The sequence below is a fragment of the Oncorhynchus kisutch genome, unplaced genomic scaffold (genome assembly GCF_002021735.2).
Source record: "Oncorhynchus kisutch isolate 150728-3 unplaced genomic scaffold, Okis_V2 Okis02a-Okis13b_hom, whole genome shotgun sequence".
Classification (NCBI taxonomy): domain Eukaryota; kingdom Metazoa; phylum Chordata; class Actinopteri; order Salmoniformes; family Salmonidae; genus Oncorhynchus; species Oncorhynchus kisutch.
Genome location: NW_022261979.1, coordinates 2630194 through 2655019, shown reverse-complemented (window position 1 = coordinate 2655019; position 24826 = coordinate 2630194). Strand labels below are relative to the sequence as shown.

Here is a 24826-nt window from a genome sequence, read left to right as displayed (position 1 = left end):
CTCACTAAACACATACTTCGTGTGTAAACAAAAAAAAACAAGAAAACTATGCTGTCTGGTTTGCTTTATATTAGGAATTGTAGAGTAGTTACTTCTACTTTTGATACTTAAGTATATTTAAAACCAAATACTTTTACACTTTTACTCAAGTAGTATTTTACTAGGTGTCTTTCATTTCATTTTCTATTAAGGTCTTTTTACTTTTACTCAAGTAGTATTTTACTAGGTGTCTTTCATTTCATTTTCTATTAAGGTATTTTTACTTTTACTCAAGTTTGACAATTGGATACTTTTTCCACCACTGGAGGTTCCAGGTTACAAGCAACATTCCAGAGGCACCTGTGTCATGCCGAGTGTCTTTCCAACCTGATGAAAGTATGACCCTCTGACAGACAGAGTGTTTAAAAAGCCTGGAGATATCCATGTCACAGGAGCTTAGGGGCTATAATCACTTCCACACCCTGAGTTGTGGAGGGCTGGAGGCCGGCTGGATGGAACCATGGAACTACCCAGTGGGATTATGACTCCCAATCCTCGGCACCATCTCTAACCCTGCTCTCTCTGCTGTAATCTCAGTTAGTGATTGTAATTGACCGTTGAACCTGGCCATAATGTGGTGTGAGAGATGCTGAGGTCCCGGGAATATTTGTGCAGATTACATGGATGGAGAAGTGGGAGCCTGACTGAGGTACAGATTACATGGATAGAGCAGTGGGAGCCTGACTGAGGTACAGATTACATGGATAGAGCAGTGGGAGCCTGACTGAGGTACAGATTACATGGATAGAGCAGTGGGAGCCTGACTGAGGTACAGATTACATGGATAGAGCAGTGGGAGCCTGACTGAGGTACAGATTACATGGGTAGAGCAGTGGGAGCCTGACTGAGGTACAGATTACATGGATAGAGCAGTGAGAGCCTGACTGAGTTAATGATTACATGGATAGAGCAGTGGGAGCCTGACTGAGTTAATGATTACATGGATAGAGCAGTGGGAGCCTGACTGAGTTAATGATTACATGGATAGAGCAGTGGGAGCCTGACTGAGTTAATGATTACATGGATAGAGCAGTGGGAGCCTGACTGAGGTAATGATTACATGGATAGAGCAGTGGGAGCCTGACTGAGGTAATGATTACATGGATAGAGCAGTGGGAGCCTGACTGAGGTACAGATTACATGGATAGAGCAGTGGGAGCCTGACTGAGGTACAGATTACATGGATAGAGCAGTGGGAGCCTGACTGAGGTACAGATTACATGGATAGAGCAGTAGGAGCCTGACTGAGGTAATGATTACATGGGTAGAGCAGTGGGAGCCTGACTGAGGTACAGATTACATGGATAGAGCAGTGGGAGCCTGACTGAGGTACAGATTACATGGATAGAGCAGTAGGAGCCTGACTGAGGTACAGATTACATGGGTAGAGCAGTAGGAGCCTGACTGAGGTAATGATTACATGGGTAGAGCAGTGGGAGCCTGACTGAGGTACAGATTACATGGATAGAGCAGTAGGAGCCTGACTGAGGTACAGATTACATGGGTAGAGCAGTAGGAGCCTGACTGAGGTAATGATTACATGGGTAGAGCAGTGGGAGCCTGACTGAGGTAATGATTACATGGGTAGAGCAGTAGGAGCCTGACTGAGGTAATGATTACATGGGTAGAGCAGTAGGAGCCTGACTGAGTTAATGATTACATGGATAGAGCAGTGGGAGCCTGACTGAGTTAATGATTACATGGATAGAGCAGTGGGAGCCTGACTGAGTTAATGATTACATGGATAGAGCAGTGGGAGCCTGACTGAGGTACAGATTACATGGGTAGAGCAGTAGGAGCCTGACTGAGGTACAGATTACATGGATAGAGCAGTGTGAGCCTGACTGAGGTACAGATTACATGGATAGAGCAGTGGGAGCCTGACTGAGGTAATGATTACATGGATAGAGCAGTGGGAGCCTGACTGAGGTACAGATTACATGGGTAGAGCAGTAGGAGCCTGACTGAGGTACAGATTACATGGATAGAGCAGTGTGAGCCTGACTGAGGTACAGATTACATGGGTAGGTCAGTGGGAGCCTGACTGAGGTACAGATTACATGGATAGAACAGTGGGAGCCTGACTGAGGTAATGATTACATGGATAGAGCAGTGGGAGCCTGACTGAGGTACAGATTACATGGGTAGAGCAGTGGGAGCCTGACTGAGGTAATGATTACATGGATAGAGCAGTAGGAGCCTGACTGAGTTAATGATTACATGGGTAGAGCAGTGGGAGCCTGGCTGAGGTACAGATTACATGGGTAGAGCAGTAGGAGCCTGACTGAGTTAATGATTACATGGATAGAGCAGTGGGAGCCTGACTGAGGTACAGATTACATGGGTAGAGCAGTAGGAGCCTGACTGAGGTAATGATTACATGGATAGAGCAGTGGGAGCCTGACTGAGGTACAGATTACATGGGTAGAGCAGTAGGAGCCTGACTGAGTTAATGATTACATGGATAGAGCAGTGGGAGCCTGACTGAGGTACAGATTACATGGATAGAGCAGTGGGAGCCTGACTGAGGTACAGATTACATGGATAGACCAGTGGGAGCCTGACTGAGGTAATGATTACATGGATAGAGCAGTGGGAGCCTGACTGAGTTAATGATTACATGGATAGAGCAGTGGGAGCCTGACTGAGTTAATGATTACATGGATAGAGCAGTGGGAGCCTGACTGAGGTACAGATTACATGGATAGAGCAGTGGGAGCCTGACTGAGGTACAGATTACATGGGTAGAGCAGTAGGAGCCTGACTGAGTTAATGATTACATGGATAGAGCAGTGGGAGCCTGACTGAGGTACAGATTACATGGATAGAGCAGTGGGAGCCTGACTGAGGTACAGATTACATGGATAGACCAGTGGGAGCCTGACTGAGGTAATGATTACATGGATAGAGCAGTGGGAGCCTGACTGAGTTAATGATTACATGGATAGAGCAGTGGGAGCCTGACTGAGTTAATGATTACATGGATAGAGCAGTGGGAGCCTGACTGAGGTACAGATTACATGGATAGAGCAGTGGGAGCCTGACTGAGGTACAGATTACATGGATAGACCAGTGGGAGCCTGACTGAGGTACAGATTACATGGGTAGAGCAGTAGGAGCCTGACTGAGGTACAGATTACATGGGTAGAGCAGTAGGAGCCTGACTGAGGTAATGATTACATGGATAGAGCAGTGGGAGCCTGACTGAGGTAATGATTACATGGATAGAGCAGTGGGAGCCAGACTGAGGTAATGATTACATGGATAGAGCAGTGGGAGCCTGACTGAGGTAATGATTACATGGATAGAGCAGTGGGAGCCTGACTGAGGTAATGATTACATGGATAGAGCAGTGGGAGCCTGACTAAAACTTCCTGGGGAGTGTCTGTCTGATGTTTTGCGAATCGGGCCATATGGAATTCTGGGTGGAATTCTGGGAACATTTAGGCGTTGGCCCTGGTGTTGTTTTTACGTGGGTGTGTGACAGTGATTGACACCTGATTAGTAAATGTGTAAATCCTCAAGAACTTATTTTACTGGTTTGACACAGAAAGATCACACAAGTCGCTGTTATTGAGCACGTAATAGATTCAACATGTGAAATGCATTAGAAAATACGTGTTTTTCTCTTATGTTATGTAGTCTAGCTAGCTGCTATAAGCACACATAAAGCTCACACTTTTTAACATTCCGATCCTGGCTTCAAGGCAAATGTTTAGGAGCCAGAAACGTTTTTTTTCTACGTTGTTGGTGTGTTTGTTAACTTTTTGACAGCCAGTTTGAAGTCAGCTGTGTTAAACCTCCAGCAGTCCCAGCCCCGTTGAAGGCCTCAGATACACTGTTTCCCATCAGATCCAGTCATCCCTCAGAGGACGGATCATTTTCATTCGTTTCATTTTTTTCTGACCTACTTGGCCGTACTTCCATAGACACCCAGCTCTCCAGATCAAAAACGTTCAGAAAGAACCAGAGGAATTTTGAAACTAGGGGGAAAAAGTCAAGTAGATCTTTAACTTACTATAAGGAAAATAACCTCATTAAAATCCCTGAGGTGTTTGCAGAGCAGAATAGTGATCTTAGCAGTGGTTTGGTGTGTGTGTGTGTGTATGCGCCCGGGCATGTGTGTGTGTTCGTGTGTAACGCAATGACAAGGCCTAGCCAATGGTTAGCAGAGCGCTGACTTGGCAAACATGTTCGCAGTCCAGGATAGAATATGACCTCTGGGGTTGTAGTAGAGAGACAGACCAGACTAGAATATGACCTCTGGGGTTGTAGCAGAGAGACAGACCAGACTAGAATATGACCTCTGGGGTTGTAGTAGAAAGACAGAACAGACTAGAATATGACCTCTGGGGTTGTGGTAGAGAGACAGACCAGACTAGAATATGACCTCTGGGGTTGTAGCAGAGAGACAGACCAGACTAGAATATGACCTCTGGGGTTGTAGTAGAGAGACAGACCAGACTAGAATATGACCTCTGGGGTTGTAGTAGAGAGACAGAACAGACTAGAATATGACCTCTGGGGTTGTAGTAGAGAGACAGAACAGACTAGAATATGACCTCTGGGGTTGTAGTAGAGAGACAGGCCAGACTAGAATATGACCTCTGGGGTTGTAGTAGAGAGACAGACCAGACTAGAATATGACCTCTGGGGTTGTAGCAGAGAGACAGACCAGACTAGACTATGACCTCTGGGGTTGTAGTAGAGAGACAGAACAGACTAGAATATGACCTCTGGGGTTGTGGTAGAGAGACAGACCAGACTAGAATATGACCTCTGGGGTTGTAGCAGAGAGACAGACCAGACTAGAATATGACCTCTGGGGTTGTAGTAGAGAGACAGAACAGACTAGAATATGACCTCTGGGGTTGTAGTAGAGAGACAGAACAGACTAGAATATGACCTCTGGGGTTGTGGTAGAGAGACAGACCAGACTAGAATATGACCTCTGGGGTTGTAGCAGAGAGACAGACCAGACTAGAATATGACCTCTGGGGTTGTAGTAGAGAGACAGACCAGACTAGAATATGACCTCTGGGGTTGTAGTAGAGAGACAGAACAGACTAGAATATGACCTCTGGGGTTGTAGTAGAGAGACAGAACAGACTAGAATATGACCTCTGGGGTTGTGGTAGAGAGACAGAACAGACTAGAATATGACCTCTGGGGTTGTGGTAGAGAGACAGACCAGACTAGAATATGACCTCTGGGGTTGTAGCAGAGAGACAGACCAGACTAGAATATGACCTCTGGGGTTGTAGTAGAGAGATAGAACAGACTAGAATATGACCTCTGGGGTTGTGGTAGAGAGACAGAACAGACAAGAATATGACCTCTGGGGTTGTAGCAGAGAGACAGAACAGACTAGAATATGACCCTCCAGCAGCAGTTACCTCCAGATCTGCTGAGCCAGTGGGCCTCCATGGGGCCTTCTAGTCTGTCTCTAATTGGCCTACACTACAGTGTGAGGTATGAGGGGGGAAGTGCAGTTCTTGGTTTGACTGTTCTCCAACTCTAAGTCTGCGTGCCTCGGTGAGGTAAACTGCTAAATGCTCCCATCTCTCTATCACCCTCCTTATCCTCTCTGTGGGCACTCACCGCAAGCACGTGCACACACACACACGCACACACACACACACACACACACACACACACACACACACACACACACACACACACACACACACACACACACACACACACACACACACTGTGTGATGTCTTTATAAACAGGCTCTATAATGCTCCGGCAAATAAAGCCTGAGAGAGAGAATGGAGCCTTATGTCTCAGCCTGGCAGACCAGAACTCCCATTGGTCCAGGAGGGAGCTGCTAGAGAGAGCAAGGTCGTAGAGAGGAGTAGCTGCCTGGTCGTAGAGAGGAGTAGCTGCCTGGTCGTAGAGAGGAGTAGCTGCCTGGTCGTAGAGAGGAGTAGCTGCCTGGTCGTAGAGAGGAGTAGCTGCCTGGTCGTAGAGAGGAGTAGCTGCCTGGTCATAGAGAGGAGTAGCTGCCTGGTCGTAGAGAGAAGTAGCTGCCTGGTCGTAAAGAGGAGTAGCTGCCTGGTCGTAGAGAGGAGTAGTGGTAGAAAGGAGAGAGGAGTAGCTGCTCGTTGTAGTGGTAGAAAGGAGAGAGGAGTAGCTGCTCGCCGCAGTAGTAGAAAGGAGAGAGGAGTAGCTGCTGGTTGAGTGGTAGAAATGGGAGAGGAGTAGCTGCTGGTCATAGTGGTAGAAATAAGAGAGGAGTAGCTGCTGGTCGTAGTGGTAGAAAGAAGAGAGGAGTAGCTGCTGATCGTAGTGGTAGAAATAAGAGAGGAGTAGCTGCTGGTCGTAGTGGTAGAAAGAAGAGAGGAGTAGCTTCTGGTCATAGTGTTAGAAAGGAGAGCAGAGTAGCTGCTGGTCGTAGTGGTAGAAAGGAGAGAGGAGTAGCTGCTTGTCATAGTGTTAGAAAGGAGAGAGGAGTAGTTGCTGGTCGTAGTGTTAGAAAGGAGAGAGGAGTAGCTGCTGGTCGTAGTGGTAGAAAGGAGAGAGGAGTAGCTGCTGGTCGTAGTAGTGAAATTAGAGAGGAGTAGCTGCTGGTCGTAGTGCTAGGAAGGGGAGAGGAGTAGCTTCTGGTCGTAGTGGTAGAAAGGAGAGAGGAGTAGCTGCTAGTTGTAGTGGTAGAAAGGAGAGAGGAGTAGCTGCTGGTCGTAGTGGTAGAAAGGAGAGAGGAGTAGCTGCTAGTTGTAGTGGTAGAAAGGAGAGAGGAGTAGCTGCTGGTCGTAGTGGTAGGAAGGAGAGAGGAGTAGCTGCTAGTTGTAGTGGTAGAAAGGAGAGAGGAGTAGCTGCTAGTTGTAGTGGTAGAAAGGAGAGAGGAGTAGCTGCTGGTCGAAGTGGTAGGAAGGAGAGAGGAGTAGCTGCTTGTCATAGTGTTAGAAAGGAGAGAGGAGTAGCTGCTGGTCGTAGTGGTAGAAAGGAGAGAGGAGTAGCTGCTGGTCGTAGTGTTAGAAAGGGGAGAGTAGTAGCTTCTGGTCGTAGTGGTAGAAAGGAGAGAGGAGTAGCTGCTGGTCGTAGTGGTAGAAAGGAGAGAGGAGTAGCTGCTGGTCGTAGTGTTAGAAAGGGGAGAGGAGTAGCTTCTGGTCGTAGTGGTAGAAAGGAGAGAGGAGTAGCTGCTGGTCGTAGTGGTAGAAAGGAGAGAGGAGTAGCTGCTGGTCGTAGTGGTGAAATTAGAGAGGAGTAGCTGCTCGTTGTAGTGGTAGAAAGGAGAGAGGAGTAGCTGCTCGCCGCAGTAGTAGAAAGGAGAGAGGAGTAGCTGCTGGTTGAGTGGTAGAAATGGGAGAGGAGTAGCTGCTGGTCGTAGTGGTAGAAATAAGAGAGGAGTAGTTGCTGATCGTAGTGGTAGAAAGAAGAGAGGAGTAGCTGCTGGTCGTAGTGGTAGAAATAAGAGAGGAGTAGCTTCTGGTCATAGTGTTAGAAAGGAGAGCAGAGTAGCTGCTGGTCGTAGTGGTAGAAATAAGAGAGGAGTAGCTGCTGGTCGTAGTGGTAGAAAGAAGAGAGGAGTAGCTGCTGATCGTAGTGGTAGAAATAAGAGAGGAGTAGCTGCTGGTCGTAGTGGTAGAAAGAAGAGAGGAGTAGCTTCTGGTCATAGTGTTAGAAAGGAGAGCAGAGTAGCTGCTTGTCGTAGTGGTAGAAAGGAGAGAGGAGTAGCTGCTTGTCATAGTGTTAGAAAGGAGAGAGGAGTAGTTGCTGGTCGTAGTGTTAGAAAGGAGAGAGGAGTAGCTGCTGGTCGTAGTGGTAGAAAGGAGAGAGGAGTAGCTGCTGGTCGTAGTAGTGAAATTAGAGAGGAGTAGCTGCTGGTCGTAGTGCTAGGAAGGGGAGAGGAGTAGCTTCTGGTCGTAGTGGTAGAAAGGAGAGAGGAGTAGCTGCTAGTTGTAGTGGTAGAAAGGAGAGAGGAGTAGCTGCTGGTCGTAGTGCTAGAAAGGAGAGAGGAGTAGCTGCTAGTTGTAGTGGTAGAAAGGAGAGAGGAGTAGCTGCTGGTCGTAGTGTTAGAAAGGGGAGAGGAGTAGCTTCTGGTCGTAGTGGTAGAAAGGAGAGAGGAGTAGCTGCTGGTCGAAGTGGTAGGAAGGAGAGAGGAGTAGCTGCTTGTCATAGTGTTAGAAAGGAGAGAGGAGTAGCTGCTGGTCGTAGTGGTAGAAAGGAGAGAGGAGTAGCTGCTGGTCGTAGTGTTAGAAAGGGGAGAGGAGTAGCTTCTGGTCGTAGTGGTAGAAAGGAGAGAGGAGTAGCTGCTGGTCGTAGTGGTAGAAAGGAGAGAGGAGTAGCTGCTGGTCGTAGTGGTGAAATTAGAGAGGAGTAGCTGCTCGTTGTAGTGGTAGAAAGGAGAGAGGAGTAGCTGCTCGCCGCAGTAGTAGAAAGGAGAGAGGAGTAGCTGCTGGTTGAGTGGTAGAAATGGGAGAGGAGTAGCTGCTGGTCGTAGTGGTAGAAATAAGAGAGGAGTAGTTGCTGATCGTAGTGGTAGAAAGAAGAGAGGAGTAGCTGCTAGTTGTAGTGGTAGAAAGGAGAGAGGAGTAGCTGCTAGTTGTAGTGGTAGAAAGGAGAGAGGAGTAGCTGCTGGTCGTAGTGGTAGAAAGGAGAGAGGAGTAGCTGCTGTTTTCTCTGTTTAATGGTTTTGTTAGGATCATTTAAAAATATGTTTTTATGGTGTTAGGATCATTTAAAAAAATGTTTTTATGGTGTTAGGATCATTTAAAAATATGTTTTTATGGTGTTAGGATCATTTAAAAATATGTTTTTATGGTGTTAGGATCATTTAAAAAAATGTTTTTATGGTGTTAGGATCATTTTTTTAAATTTTTAATGGTGTTGCAGGATCAGTTTTTTTCTGTTTAATGGTGTTGTTAGGATCAGTTTTGTTCTGTTTAATGGTGTTGTTAGGATCAGTTTTTTTCTATTTAATGGTGTTCTTGGACAAAACACAGGTTCTTGAGAAAGTTCTCCAGAGAAGTGTAGGGTGGTGAGATGGTTGCTCATCAAACGTTTATTATTTTATAGTCAAAGCGTATCTTGAATATGAATCATGATCGTCCCTATGTTTCTTCACAGGTTTCTTCATAGGTTTCTTCATAGGTTTCTTCATAGGTTTCTTCATAGATTTCTTCATAGGTTTCTTCATAGGTTTCTTCATAGGTTTCTTCACAGGTTTCTTCTTGGTTTCTTCATAGGTTTCTTCATAGGTTTCTTCATAGGTTTCTTCATAGGTTTCTTCACAGGTTTCTTCATAGGTTTCTTCATAGGTTTCTTCATAGGTTTCTTCATAGGTTTCTTCATTGGTTTCTTCATTGGTTTCTTCATAGGTTTCTTCATAGGTTTCTTCATAGGTTTCTTCATAGGTTTCTTCATAGGTTTCTTCACAGGTTTCTTCATAGGTTTCTTCATAGGTTTCTTCATAGGTTTCTTCATAGGTTTCTTCATAGGTTTCTTCATAGGTTTCTTCATAGGTTTCTTCATAGGTTTCTTCATAGGTTTCTTCATAAGTTTCTTCATAGGTTTCTTCATAGGTTTCTTCATAGGTTTCTTCATAGGTTTCTTCATAGGTTTCTTCATAGGTTTCTTCATTCTAAGGAGGTTTTCATGGCGACTGTGCTTTTTCTTCTTCTTTGCTTCTTATCTGTAAAGAACTTTGTGACATCTGCTTTATAAAAATACATTTGGTTTGATCTGAACAAATCATATTCACCATATGAATTTGCTGGTTCAGTCCATCTCAGTGTTGACATTCTAACTCTCAGAACTAAGAATGATTTCTGCTGTAGTAGGTCACATGCATCATCATATCAACCATGTTGCACTTACATGTTATTATCCCGTTTCATATTATGACTGGTAACAGCTAACGAGTGCCTAAATGTCTCTCACATATTGTGTGCACCTCTGTTTAATCTGATAATGAGCACGTTGGCCTGTGTCGGCTGTGGCAGCGGGGGATGATGCAGGTCACGGTTAGTAATAATGAGGATATAGTTGCAGTTTGCAGGACGAGAGAGAAAGCTGAAGTTCATGACAAAAGGTCTCTGGTTTCTACTGCCTGGCGCTGAATTCAGCCTCCAACATCAGAGGATTCAATTCTTCTCTGCTCCCGTCTCATTCCACAGGCAGCACGGGCCCAATCCAACGGTGACAGATGTTGCTTATGGGTTGCTTCTGTGTCGCCTCTGTCTGTTGGTGGGAATTATATCTGATAAACAGTGAGCTCACGCAGCCTCTGTCTGTTGGTGGGTATTATATCTGATAAACAGTGAGCTCACGCAGCCTCTGTCAGTTGGTGGGTATTATACCTGATAAACAGTGAGCTCACACAGCCTCTGTCTGTTGGTGGGTATTATATCTGATAAACAGTGAGCTCACACAGCCTCTGTCTGTTGGTGGGAATTATATCTGATAAACAGTGAGCTCACACAGCCTCTGTCTGTTGGTGGGTATTATATCTGATAAACAGTGAGCTCACGCAGCCTCTGTCTGTTGGTGGGTATTATATCTGATAAACAGTGAGCTCACACAGCCTCTGTCTGTTGGTGGGAATTATATCTGATAAACAGTGAGCTCACACAGCCTCTGTCTGTTGGTGGGAATTATATCTGATAAACAGTGAGCTCACACAGCCTCTGTCTGTTGGTGGGAATTATATCTGATAAACAGTGAGCTCACACAGCCTCTGTCTGTTGGTGGGAATTATATCTGATAAACAGTGAGCTCACACAGCCTCTGTCTGTTGGTGGGAATTATATCTGATAAACAGTGAGCTCACACAGCCTCTGTCTGTTGGTGTGTATTATACCTGATAAACAGTGAGCTCACGCAGCCTCTGTCTGTTGGTGGGTATTATACCTGATAAACAGTGAGCTCACGCAGCCTCTGTCTGTTGGTGGGTATTATATCTGATAAACAGTGAGCTCACACAGCCTCTGTCTGTTGGTGGGTATTATACCTGATAAACAGTGAGCTCACGCAGCCTCTGTCTGTTGGTGGGTATTATACCTGATAAACAGTGAGCTCACACAGCCTCTGTCTGTTGGTGGGTATTATACCTGATAAACAGTGAGCTCACGCAGCCTCTGTCTGTTGGTGGGTATTATACCTGATAAACAGTGAGCTCACGCAGCCTCTGTCTGTTGGTGGGTATTATATCTGATAAACAGTGAGCTCACACAGCCTCTGTCTGTTGGTGGGTATTATATCTGATAAACAGTGAGCTCACACAGCCTCTGTCTGTTGGTGGGGATTATATCTGATAAACAGTGAGCTCACACAGCCTCTGTCTGTTGGTGGGGATTTTATCTGATAAACACTGAGCTCACACAGCCTCTGTCTGTTGGTGGGTATTATACCTGATAAACAGTGAGCTCACGCAGCCTCTGTCTGTTGGTGGGTATTATATCTGATAAACACTGAGCTCACACAGCCTCTGTCTGTTGGTGGGTATTATATCTGATAAACAGTGAGCTCACACAGCCTCTGTCTGTTGGTGGGTGTTATATCTGATAAACAGTGAGCTCACACAGCCTCTGTCTGTTGGTGGGTATTTTATCTGATAAACACTGAGCTCACACAGCCTCTGTCTGTTGGTGGGTATTATACCTGATAAACAGTGAGCTCACGCAGCCTCTGTCTGTTGGTGGGTATTATACCTGATAAACAGTGAGCTCACACAGCCTCTGCCATATGTGTGTGAGTGTGATCTGCTGTTGTCTGCTTGTCAAAGTCTTGTACTGAAAACAGCCATGGGGGGAGGATTGGAGGATGTTGGTGGCTTGTATGTCTCTCTCTCTCTCTCTCTCTCTCTCTCTCTCTCTCGCTCTCGCTCTCTCTTTGTCTCTCAATTCAATTCAAGTGGCTTTATTGGCATGGGAAACATATGTTAACATTGCCAAAGCAAGTGAAGTAGATAATATACCAATGTGAAATAAACAATAAAAATGAACAGTAAACATTACACTCACAGAAGTTCCAAGATGGCGTAGCAGTCTCTGAACCCTTACACCGGATCATCGCAGCTAGCTAGCTGCAATCCGAGTGGCTACTCCTGGCTAACGTCTCTGTCCCAAAGCAAGCACCAGTTAGCCTTGAGCTATCCTTGAGCTAGGCCCATCTCCTAGCTAGCCAAAGAAGTCCACCAGCCAATTCTTGGGCTACAATACCTCTTTTGTCAATTAGCCTGGACCCTTTACTGCTGACATGGAGCACCGCCGATCCAGGTGGTTTCAACAGGCTCTTTCCGTTGCGCCGTTGCCGGAGGACCATCTGCCAGCCCAGTGCCCTCTAGCCTTCTGAATCACTGTGTCTCCAGCTCGCCTAGAGTAGCTACTACTGAATTGACTCTCTGATTCAACAATTGCTACTCATTGGACCCTATGACCTTTCTTACATAGCACATATTGCACTTTTACGTTCTTCTCCAACACTTTGTTTTTGCATTATTTAAACCAAATTGAACATGTTTCATTATCTACTTGAGGCTAAATTGATTTTATTGATGTATTATATTAAGTTAAAATAAGTGTTAATTCAGTATTGTTGTAATTGTCATTATTACAAATACATTATTATTATTATTTAAATCGTCCCGATTAATCGGTATCGGCTTTTTTGGTCCTCCAATTATCGGTATCGGTATCGGCTTTGAAAAATCATAATCGGTCGACCTCTACTACACATGCCTCTCCCTAATGTCAATATGCCTTGTCTATTGCTGTTTTGGTTAATGATAATTGTCTTATTTCACTGTCGAGCCCCCAGCCCTGCCCAATATGCCTTAGATAGCCCTTTTGTTCAACTCCCCACATATGCGGTGACCTCACCTGGCTCAACTGTTGCCTCTAGAGACAAAACCTCTCTCATCGTCACGCAATGCCTAGGTTTAACCTCCACTGTACTCACATCCTACCATACCCTTGTCTGTACATCTATTCTTCCATGACCAGAAATCTGCTCCTTTTACTCTCTGTTCTGAACGCACTAGACGACCAGTTCTTATAGCCTTTAGCCGTACCCTTATCCTACTCCTCCTCTGTTCCTCTGGTGATGAAGAAGTTAACCCAGGCCCTGCAGCCCGCAGCACCATTCCCATTCCCCAGGCGCTCTCATTTGTTAACTTCTGTAACCGTAAAAGCCTTGGTTTCATGCATATTAACATTAAAAGCCTCCCCCATAAGTTTGCTTTATTCACTACTTTAGCACACTCTGCCAACCCAGATGTCCTAGCCATGTCTGAATCCTGGCTTAGGAAGGACACCAAAAATCCAGAAATTTCCTTCCCCAACTGCAACATTTTCCGACAAGATAGAATTGCCAAAGGGGGCGGAGTTGCAATCTACTGCAGAGTTCTGTCATACTATCCAGGTCTGTGCCCAAACAATTCAAGCTTCTACTTTTAATAATCCAGAAACAAGTCTCTCACCGTTACCGCTTGTTATAGACCCCCTTCAGCCCCCAGCTGTGCCCTGGACACCATATGTGAATTGATTGCCCCCCATCTGTCTTCAGAGTTCATACTGTTAGGTGACCTAAACTGGGATATAATTAACACCCCGGCCGCTCTACAATCTAAGCTATATGCCCTCAATCTAACACAAATTATCAATGAACCTACCAGGTACAACCCTAAATCCGTAACCATAATATCATCCAAACCAACTTGCCCTCTAAATACACCTCTGCTGTCTTCAATCAGGATCTCGGTGATCACTGCCTCATTTCCTGCCTCTGTAATGGGTCTGTGGTCAAACGGCCACCCCTCATCACTGTCAAATGCTCCCTAAAACACTTCAGCAAGCAGGTCTTTCTAATCGACCTGGCCCAGGCATCCTGGAAGGATATTGACCTCATCCCGTCAGTAGAGGATGCCTGGTTGCTCTTTGAAAAAACTTTCCTCACCATCTCAAAAAATGCAGAACTAAGAACAGGTATAGCCCTTGGTTCTCCCCAAACTCGACTGTCCTTGACCAGCACAAAAACATCCTGTGGCGTACTGCATTAGCATTGAATAGCCCCCGCGATATTCAACTTTTCAGGGAAGTTAGGGACCAATATACACAGTCAGTTAGGAAAGCTAAGACTTTATTTTTCAAACAGAAATTTGCATCCTGTAGCACTAATTCCAAAACGCCCCGGCCAACAGCTCTGCACCCACTGAAGCAACTTGCCCAAGCACCCCCCGCTTCTCCTCCACCCAAATCCAGTCAGCTGATGTTCTGAAAGAGCTGCAAATCTGGATCCCTATAATTCAGCTGGACTAGACAATCTGGACCCTCTTTTTCTAAAAATGATCCACCGTAATTGTCGAAACCCCTATTGTTGAAACCCCTGTTGAGATCCCCAAAGATTGGAAAGCTGCCGCGGTCATCCCCCTCTTCAAAGGGGGAGACACTCTAGATCCAAACTGTTATAGACCTATGTCCATCCTGCCCTTCCTTTCTAAAATCTTTGAAACCCAAGTTAACAAACATATCACCTACCATTTCGAATCCCACCGTGCCTTCTCCAATCTGCAATCTGGTTTCTGAGCTGGTCATGGGTGCACCTCAGCCACGCTCAAGTTCCTAAATTATATCATAACCGCCATCTATAAAAGACAGTACTGTGCAGCTGTCTTCATTGACCTGGCCAAGGCTTTCGACTCTGTCAATCACTGCATTCTTAGCCTTGGTTTCTCAAATGATTGCCTCGCCTGGTTCACCAACTGCTTCTCAGATAGAATTCAGTGTGTCAAATCGGAGGGCCTGTTGTCTGGACCTCTGGCAGTCTCTATGGGAGTGCCACAGGGTTCAACTTTCGGGCCGACTATTTTCTCTGTATATATCAGTGATGTCGCTCTTGCTGCTGGTGATTCTCTGATCCACCTCTACGCAGGCGACACCATTCTGTCTGGCCCTTCTTTGGACACTGTTAACAAACCTCCAAACGAGCTTCAATTCCATACAACCCTCCTTCTGTGGCCTCCAACTGCTTTTAAATGCTAGTAAAACTTGATGCATGCTCTTCAACCGCCTGCTGCCCACACCCTCCTGCCCGACTAGCATCACTAATCTGGACGGTTCTGACTTAGAATATGTGGACAACTATAAATACCTAGGTGTCTGGTTAGACTGTGAACTCTCCTTCCAGACTCACATTAAGAATCTCCAATCCAAAAATTAAATCTAGAATTGGCTTCCTATTTCGCAACAAAGCCTCCTTCACTCATGCTGCCAAACATACCCTCGTAAAACTGACTATCCTACCGACCCTTGACTTCAGCAATGTCATTTACAAAATAGCCTCCAACACTCTACTAAGCAAACTGGATGCAGTCTATCACAGTGCCATCCGTTTTGTCATGACAGCCCCATATACTACCCACCACTGCGACCTGTATGCTCTCGTTGGCTGGCCCTCGCTACATTTTCATCTACAAGTCTCTGCTAGGTAAAGCCCCACCTTATCTTATCTCACTGGTCACCATAGCAACACCCACCCGTAGCACGCACTTCAGCAGGTATATTTCACTGGTCATCCCCAAAGCCAGTACTTACTTTGGCCGCCTTTCCTTACAGTTCTCTGCTGCCAATGACTGGAACGAATTGCAAAAATCACTGAAGCTGGAGACTTATCTCCCTTTCTAACTTTAAGCATCCGCTGTCAGAGCAGCTTACCAATCACTGTACCTGTACACAGCAAATCTGTAAATAGCACACCCAACTACCTCATCCCCATATTATTATTGATCTTCTTGCTCTTTTTCACCCTGGTATCTCTACTTACATATCATCATCTGCAGATCTATCACTCCAGTGTTAATGCTAAATTGTAATTATTTCGCCTCTATGGCCTATTTATTGCCTTTACCTCCCTACTCTTCTACATTTGCACACACTGTACAAAAATGATTATTCTTCTTTTTCTTTTCTTTTTTCTATTGTGTTATTGACTATACGTTTGTTTATGTGTAACTCCGTGTTGTTGTTTTTGTCGCACTGCTTTGCTTTATCTTGGCCAGGTCGCAGTTGTAAATGAGAACTTGTTCTCAACTGGCCTACCTGGTTAAGTAAAGGTGATTAATAAATCCCCAAAAATAAAATAATGTTATATTATGTATATACAGTGTTGTAACGATGTGCAAATGGTTAGAGTACAAAAGGGAAAATATATAAACATAAATATGGGTTGTATTTACAATGGTGTTTGATCTTCAGTGGTTGCCCTTTCCTTGTGGCAACAGGTCACAAATCTTGCTGCTGTGATGGCACACTGTGGTATTTCACCCAGTATATATGGGATGATGGCACACTGTGATATTTCACCCAGGAGATTATCACAATCGGGTTTGTTTTCGAATTCTTTGTGTGTCTGTGTCATCTGAGGGAAATATGTGTCTCTAATATGGTCATACATTGGGCAGGAGGTTAGGAAGTGCAGCTCAGTTTGTGGGCAGTGTGCACATAGCCTGTCTTCTCTTGAGAGCCAGGTCTGCGTTCGGCGCCCTTTCTCAATAGCAAGGCTATGCTCACTGAGTCTGTACATAGTCAAAGCTTTTCTTAAGTTTGGGTCAGTCACAGTGGTCAGGTATTCTGCCACTGTGTGCTCTCTGTTGAGGGTCAAATAGCATTCTAGTTTGCTTAGTTTTTTTGTGAATTCTTCCCAATGTGTCAAGTAATTATCTTTTTGCTTTCTCAGGATTTGATTTGGGTCTAATTGTGCTGCTGTCCTGTGGGGTCTGTTTGAGTTTGTGAACAGAGCCCCAGGACCAGCATGCTTAGGGGACTCTTCTCCAGGTTCATCTCTCAGTAGGTGATGGCTTTGTTATGAAAGGTTTGGGAATCGCTTCCTTTTAGGTGGTTATAGAATTAATGACTCTTTTCTGGATTTTGATAATTAGCGGGTATCGGCCTAATTCTGCTCTGCATGCATTATTTGGTGTTTTACGTTGTACACGGGGGGGATATTTTTACAGAATTCTGCATGCAGAGTCTCAATTTGGTGTTTGTCCCATTTTGTGAATTATTGGTTTGTGAGCGGCCCCAGACCTCACAGCCATAAAGGGCAATGGGTTTTATAACTGAATCAAGTATTTTTAGCCAGATCCTAATGTCGAATTTTATGATCCTTTGAATGGCATAGAATGTCATTCTTGCCTTGTCTCTCAGATCGTTCACAGCTTTGTGGAAGTTACCTGTGGCGCTGATGTTTAGGTCCTGTGGTCCTGGCGACTGGACCTTTTTTAGAACATTATTTTGATCTTACTGAGATTTACTGTCAGCGACAAGGTCTGGTAGAATCTGTGTAGAAGATCTAGGTGCTGCTATAGGCCCTCCTTGGTTGGTGACAGCCTCTCTCTCTCTCTCTCTCTCTCTCTCTCACTTTCTCTCTTCCTCTGTCTTTCTCTCTCTCTCTCCCTCTGTCTCTCTCTCTCTATGTCTATGTCTCTCTCTCTCTCTCTCTCTATAATGTTAGTGCAGTTGATTGTGCACTGCAGGGTCCACAGGGTTGAGCGTGCACCCGGGCCCCAGGGCCTACTTCAGTCTGCTCTCAGTGTGATCCAGTGCTGGTGGATTGTCTCTAATGTCTCTAATGGTGACCCTCTACTGTTGGCACTGGGCCACTGCAGACTGAATGGAGCATCATACTTCCATTGTGAGGGCCACACAAAAGGGTGTTTGTTACAGAGCTGAATCGGACAGGGCGTTTGTGCAAGCCTACCTGCTGTGCTTGTGTGTGTATGTGTTTGCGTGTTTGTGTGTGTTTGTGTGTACCGCTTGGACTTATCTGTTGGGCCTGCTACGGTGGTGTCTGGTGTTATGTCTGTGTGGGGGTTGTCTGCACGCTTCTCCTTCTGGTTGATTTAAACATTTGTTTTCTTCCAGAATGTGAGGGCTGTCATCCTCAGGATGTCTCTCATCTACAAACCCCCATAGCACTGTTTGTCACAATTCTGTCACAGATGTTTTTGTTGTCCTTGTTTAAGATTGTCACTGGGGACGCTGTGTTGTTATTGACAGGGGGTATGACCTTGTCTCCATGGAGATGGGAGGCGGAGTCGATCTCTGTGTATTTGAACACCCTCTTGGTGACCTCTGGAGACCTGGGAGACATTGGTGACACCCCCTTTAGTTCTCTCCTCTATTGTCTCCTCTGTTGTCCCTCAACAGACATTGTTGTCATGGTATTGCTTTGGGGGAGGAGTGGATTTGGATAAAGACAAGTGTGAAACTAGATGATTTAGTATCCCTTGCTGCTAAATATTTATACATAAGTTCTGTTCATGGTAACTCAAGTGTATTCAGGGTAGCATAGTATTGAGTATCATTTTACCACTACGGTTACCTGTGAAAGCTTGCCTCCTCCACAGTGATTAGATCTAGCCCTGTGAAAGCTTGTCTCCTCCACAGTGATTAGATCTAGCCCTGTGAAAGCTTGTCTCCTCCACAGTGATTAGATCTAGGCCTGTGAAAGCTTGTCTCCTCCACAGTGATTAGATCTAGGCCTGTGAAAGCTTGTCTCCTCCACAGTGATTAGATCTAGCCCTGTAAAAGCTTGTCTCTTCCACAGTGATTAGATCTAGGCCTGTGAAAGCTTGCCTCCTCCACAGTGATTAGATCTAGCCCTGTGAAAGCTTGTCTCTTCCACAGTGATTAGATCTAGGCCTGTGAAAGCTTGCCTCCTCCACAGCGATTAGATATTGCCCTGTGAAAGCTTGTCTCCTCCACAGTGATTCGATCTAGCCCTGTGAAAGCTTGTCTCCTCCACAGTGATTAGATCTAGCCCTGTGAAAGCTTGCCTCCTCCACAGTGATTAGATCTAGCCCTGTGAAAGCTTGTCTCCTCCACAGTGATTAGATCTAGCCCTGTGAAAGCTTGTCTCCTCCACAGTGATTAGATCTAGGCCTGTGAAAGCTTGCCTCCTCCACAGTGATTAGATCTAGGCCTGTGAAAACTTGTCTCCTCCACAGTGATTAGATCTAGCCCTGTGAAAGCTTGTCTCCTCCACAGTGATTAGATCTAGCCCTGTGAAAGCTTGTCTCTTCCACAGTGATTAGATCTAGGCCTGTGAAAGCTTGTCTCTTCCACAGTGATTAGATCTAGGCCTGTGAAAGCTTGTCTCCTCCACAGTGATTAGATCTAGCCCTGTGAAAGCTTGTCTCCTCCACAGTGATTAGATCTAGCCCTGTGAAAGCTTGCCTCCTCCACAGTGATTAGATCTAGCCCTGTGAAAGCTTGCCTCCTCCACAGTGATTAGATCTAGGCCTGTGAAAACTTGTCTCCTCCACAGTGATTAGATCTAGCCCTGTGAAAGCTTGTCTCATCCACAGTGATTAGATCTAGCCCTGTGAAAGCGTGTCTCTTCCACAGTGATTAGATCTAGCCCTGTGAAAGCTTGTCTCTTCCACAGTGATTAGATCTAGGCCTGTGAAAGCTTGTCTCCTCCACAGTGATTAGATCTAGCCCTGTGAAAGTAGTTTACCCAGAGTGTTGATGTTTATGTCTATGTCCATACCTCTCTGCATCAGACCATGTGGAGAGTTTATTGATACAGTGTAGGCTATGTACACGCCTGGCTGTCACAACTGGAGACCTCATTCATAACCCCCCATTCCAGTATTATATGTCTTCAGTTTAGAAACCTGGGGTCCAAGAATATGAGGTCCTTAAGGTTAAATTGCAGGAAACAGTTTTCCAACCAAAATGAGCTTTTATTCTGTATGCTTTTTAAAATGTCAATTCAGACAAATTTATTTTTAACATCAAATGTAACTCATTTACATAGGGTCACTGTGTTGTGGAACAATGCTATTAAAATTCATTCTCTCTCTCTCTGCCTGCCTGTCTTTCTCATCAGAAGAGGCAAGAAGCACAGCATCATCCTCCGGACACAGTTATCTGTCAGAGTTCACGCTTGTATCGGTGAGTGAAACACTTTTCATTTTGAAGCACTGTGGGTATTTAAGTTGCGACTGTAAAATGCGGAGGTATCTGGAGTCAGACAATGTTGCTAATGTCAACCTCTGCTGCATCACCTGCACATCTCATTAGAATATATAGTCTCTGTTTGACTTCTTATTGGATGATTGAAAACTATCACTCCCAGCTGCTAGGTACAGTAAATAGTACATGACATAATAATCATAATAATAAAAATAATAATGCATAATAACAATAATAATGATTGTTCATAATAATAATACATAATTATGATAATACATCATAATAGTGATAATACATAATAATAAAACATATTAATAATAATACATAATGCTAATACAAAATCATAATACATAACATAAGAATAACACATAACATAATAATACAAATAATAATACATAGTAATAATAATACAAATTATAATACATAATAATAATAATACAAATTATAATACATAATTATAGTAATACATAACAATAATACATAACAATAATGCATAATAATTATAATAATACATAATTATAATAGTAATAAAAATTAGAATACATAATAATAGTAATACATAATAATAATACTAATAATAATAAACAAATAATACATAATAATAATACAAGTAATAATACAATTAATAATACATAGTAATAGTAACACATAATAATAATAATACAAGTAATAATACATAGTAATAATAACACATAATAATAATAATACAAGTAATAATACATAGTAATAATAACAAAAATTATAATGCATAATAATAGTAATAGATAATAATAATACATAATAATACATACTAATAATATTACAAATAATAATAAATAATACTAATATATAATATTAATACCTAATAATAATACTAGTATATAATAATAATACATAATAATAACATATGTAATAATACATAGTAATATTAACACATAATAATAATAAAAGTAATAATACATAATAATAAATAAATAAAATATAATACATAATAATAGTAATATATCATCATAATATATAATATCAATAATATATATATATATAATAATAATACATAATATTAATAATAATTTATTATAATACATACTAATACATACTAATAATATATAATAATAATATATAATGTCAATAATAATATATAATAATAATAATAATAATATATAATAATAAAACATAATATTAATAATAATTTATTATAATACATAATAATACATACTAATAATAATACATAATAATATATATAATAATAATACATAATATTAATAATAATATATTATAATACATACTAATACATACTAATAATAATACATAATAATAATAATATATAATAATAATATATAATATCAATAATAATATATAATAATAATTATTATTATATATAATAATAATACATAATATTAATAATAATTTATTATAATAATAATAAAAATAAGAATATATAATAATAATAATACATAATATTAATAATAATTTATTATAATAATAATGATAATAATAATATATAATAATAACACATAATATTAATAATAATTTATTATAATAATAATGATAATAATAATATATAATAATAATACATAATATTAATAATAATTTATTATTATAATAATACATAATTATAAAACATAATAATACATTGCCTAAACGGGAATTTACAGATCGCATGGCTGTGGGCTCCATTTTATACACCTGTCAGCAACGGGTGTTGCTGAAATAACCAAATCCACTCATTTGAAGGGGTGTCCACATACTTTTGCATATGTAGTGTACAATGGTATTTCTAAAGAGCCAAAGTCACTGTGCAGTCAACTACTCTATATCATCATTATATCGTCTGGCACTTCTCCACTGTGTTCCACTGCATCGGCTGATGAATCTGAAAAGATGAAACCCTCTGGGAGAGTGAGGAAAGTGTAGAGGTTGTTATGTTGGTTGTTTTAGAGACGTTTCCCTCTCCCTCCATCATGTTTTATGGCCTTGTTGTAACGCACTCCACGCTTGATTCCTACGTCAATAAAACAGGCCTCATAATGAGAGGAAATGAGTAGAGTGATTATAGGCCTGTGCACCCACACAGACACACACACACACACACACACACACACTTAGTAAATCAGTCAAAGCTATTGTTTGGGTCACGGTCTTTCCACTTCTTTGTATATTTCTGTGTTGAGCTCACTGTTTCCATGTGGATGTTAATACTGTGTTTAGTTGGGAACACCTCCTGATATATCTTGATGTCCTGTCCTGTCTCTCAGACACACCAGCCTGTGTGTGTGTGTGTGTGTGTGTGCGTGCGTGCGTGCGTGCGTGTGTGCGTGTGTGCGTGTGATGGTGTGTGATGGTGTGTGATGGTGTGTGATGGTGTGTGATGGTGTGTGATGGTGTGTGAGTGTGAGTGTGAGTGTGTGTGTGTGTGTGTGTGTGTGTGTGTGTGTGTGTGTGTGTGTGTGTGTGTGTGTGTGTGTGTGTGTGTGTGTGTGTGTGTGTGTGTGTGTGTGTGTGCGTGCGTGCGTGCGTGCGTGCGTGCGTGCGTGCGTGCGTGCGTGCGTGCGTGCGTGCGTGCGTGCGTGCGTGCGTGCGTGCGTGCGTGCGTGCGTGCGTGCGTGCGTGCGTGCGAGAGAGAGAGAGAGAGAGAGAGAGTTAACTGCTCTAAAATACTGGTTTAAATTATACTTAGTGAGAGACTAGCCCAGTTATGTCCCAGTCTAAACCTGACTCAAACCTGCCCTCTACATCACATTCAACAGCAGTAGCAAAGTGAAACAGTGCATTCATAGGTTGTGTGTAATACATTTAAGTGCATAATTGTTTTTAATAAGTATTATAATACAAACACGTCCAGCCTGCTTCACTTAATGATGAGTCAGAGCTTGTCTGTGCTCTGGGGATCCTTGCGTGCCCATATACCAAGGTGCTCTGTTCTGTGCAGGTTGGCAGCAAGGCAGTGCTGCAGGCTGCTGCACGTTGACTCTGGTTGCGTCCCAACTGCCACCTTCTTCTCTATATAGTGCATTACTTTTGACCAGGGTACCAGATGTAGTGAACTGTGTAGTGAATAGAGTGCCATTTGAGATGGAGCCAGTGACAGAGACCATGGAGAAGAGTGCACGTGGCTCTCTCCTGCAGTCACACAGGGCCTCCTCCTCCTCTCCTCTCCAGGCTGCCAGGGCTAAAATAACTCAGCAGGGTTAACCTGGAAAAGCCATTAAGCCACGAGCTGTTGGATTTTAATTTGGCCTTTTTCAAGAGTGTTATTTAAGTGGACCAAGACAAGGACGGAGGCGTTCTAACTTTGAAATGCCGTGTGAAATCCAGGCTATGATTTTCAGAAACTATGTTTTCTCTGCTAATCCATTATACCTGCTGCTTGCATGATATGTATCATGGAAACATTAGGAAACTCCACTTGCTTTTATTTATTTTTACTGGGAGTTTTTTTTCGAGCCCTAAAAATACTGTCTTTTAACTATTGGCAAGACATGAGACATGAGGCAAGACCACTCTAGTCTAGCCCAGCCTGCCAGGTGAACCTAATCTGCCTAGTTCCTGTTTGTGCATGCTGAGTACAGATCGCTCTAGTCTAGCCCAGCCTGCCAGGTGAACCTAACCTAGGCCCTGTTTGTGCATGCTGAGTACAGACCGCTCTCGTCTAGCCTAGCCTGCCAGGTGAACCTAACCTAGGCCCTGTTTGTGCATGCTGAGTACAGACCGCTCTAGTCTAGCCCAGCCTGCCAGGTGAACCTAACCTAGGCCCTGTTTGTGCATGCTGAGTACAGACCGCTCTAGTCTAGCCCAGCCTGCCAGGTGAACCTAACCTAGGCCCTGTTTGTGCATGCTGAGTACAGACCGCTCTAGTCTAGCCCAGCCTGCCAGGTGTACCTAACCTAGGCCCTGTTTGTGCATGCTGAGTACAGACCACTCTAGTCTAGCCCAGCCTGCCAGGTGAACCTAACCTAGGCCCTGTTTGTGCATGCTGAGTACAGACCGCTCTAGTCTAGCCCAGTCTGCCAGGTGAACCTAACCTAGGCCCTGTTTGTGCATGCTGAGTACAGACCGCTCTAGTCTAGCCCAGCCTGCCAGGTGAACCTAACCTGGGCCCTGTTTGTGCATGCTGAGTACAATGTGGATTTATTTAATGTGAAGCGCTCCTATCTTCCTATTATTTCCTGGCACTTTCATTTTGTAATTTAAAACAGTATCGTATATGTTGGCTTTTACTGTTAGTTAACTGACTTTGCTCCAGGGGACTTCTGTGTCATAGATTCCATCATATGGAAGGTGGTTTAATGAGTGTACAGATAGAAACCATATAGAGCAGGGATGGCCAACTGGCAGCCTTTTGAAGACCGGGAACTCAGGAGGGTCTCAGCTTACTGTTGAGAGTTAGGATAGTAGAATACACAAGGTGACATTTGGAAATGTGGTTGTGCATCAGCAGTTTCTCTCTTGTTAAGTCAGTCACTGACAGTCACTCAATTAGTCCATTTCAGCTAACAGTTTTTAGATTGGTAAGTCAGTCTAGCGACCAGATATCTAAGCATGGTAATCATGGTAATCACTGGCCGGGGGTCCCTCATTGATTTTGTTGGTCAGTCTCACTCACATGTCATATTAAAAACAGCATTAAAAACATTTCTTTCCACCTTTTGGCAAAATGAATAGAATTGCAACAAACTTGCTTTAATACTGCAACATTTTTCAACACCCCATGGCAAAATGTGTAGAACTGTACGAAATTAAATCTAAAACTTAAATTTCTCTGTGCTTGCAAGAAGGAGGCCGCTTAAATGTTTTGCTCCCAAAGTGGTCTTTGTGACTCGACTAGCTGTTGATCAGTGACCACCTTGTCTACAGTACAGACATCAAGCTACTCTGTTGTGAG

The 24826-nt window shown here is 43.4% G+C and overlaps 1 protein-coding gene across 1 annotated transcript in view; it reads left to right on the top strand.

The window, feature by feature from the left end:
• Positions 1–24826, top strand: part of fhod3b (formin homology 2 domain containing 3b) — a 256541-nt gene that overhangs the window by 22310 nt on the left and 209405 nt on the right. The window contains exon 3 of the mRNA XM_031811805.1: positions 19880–19944. Within this exon, the coding sequence (XP_031667665.1) occupies positions 19880–19944 (65 nt within the window). The remainder of the gene's footprint in view (positions 1–19879; positions 19945–24826) is intronic.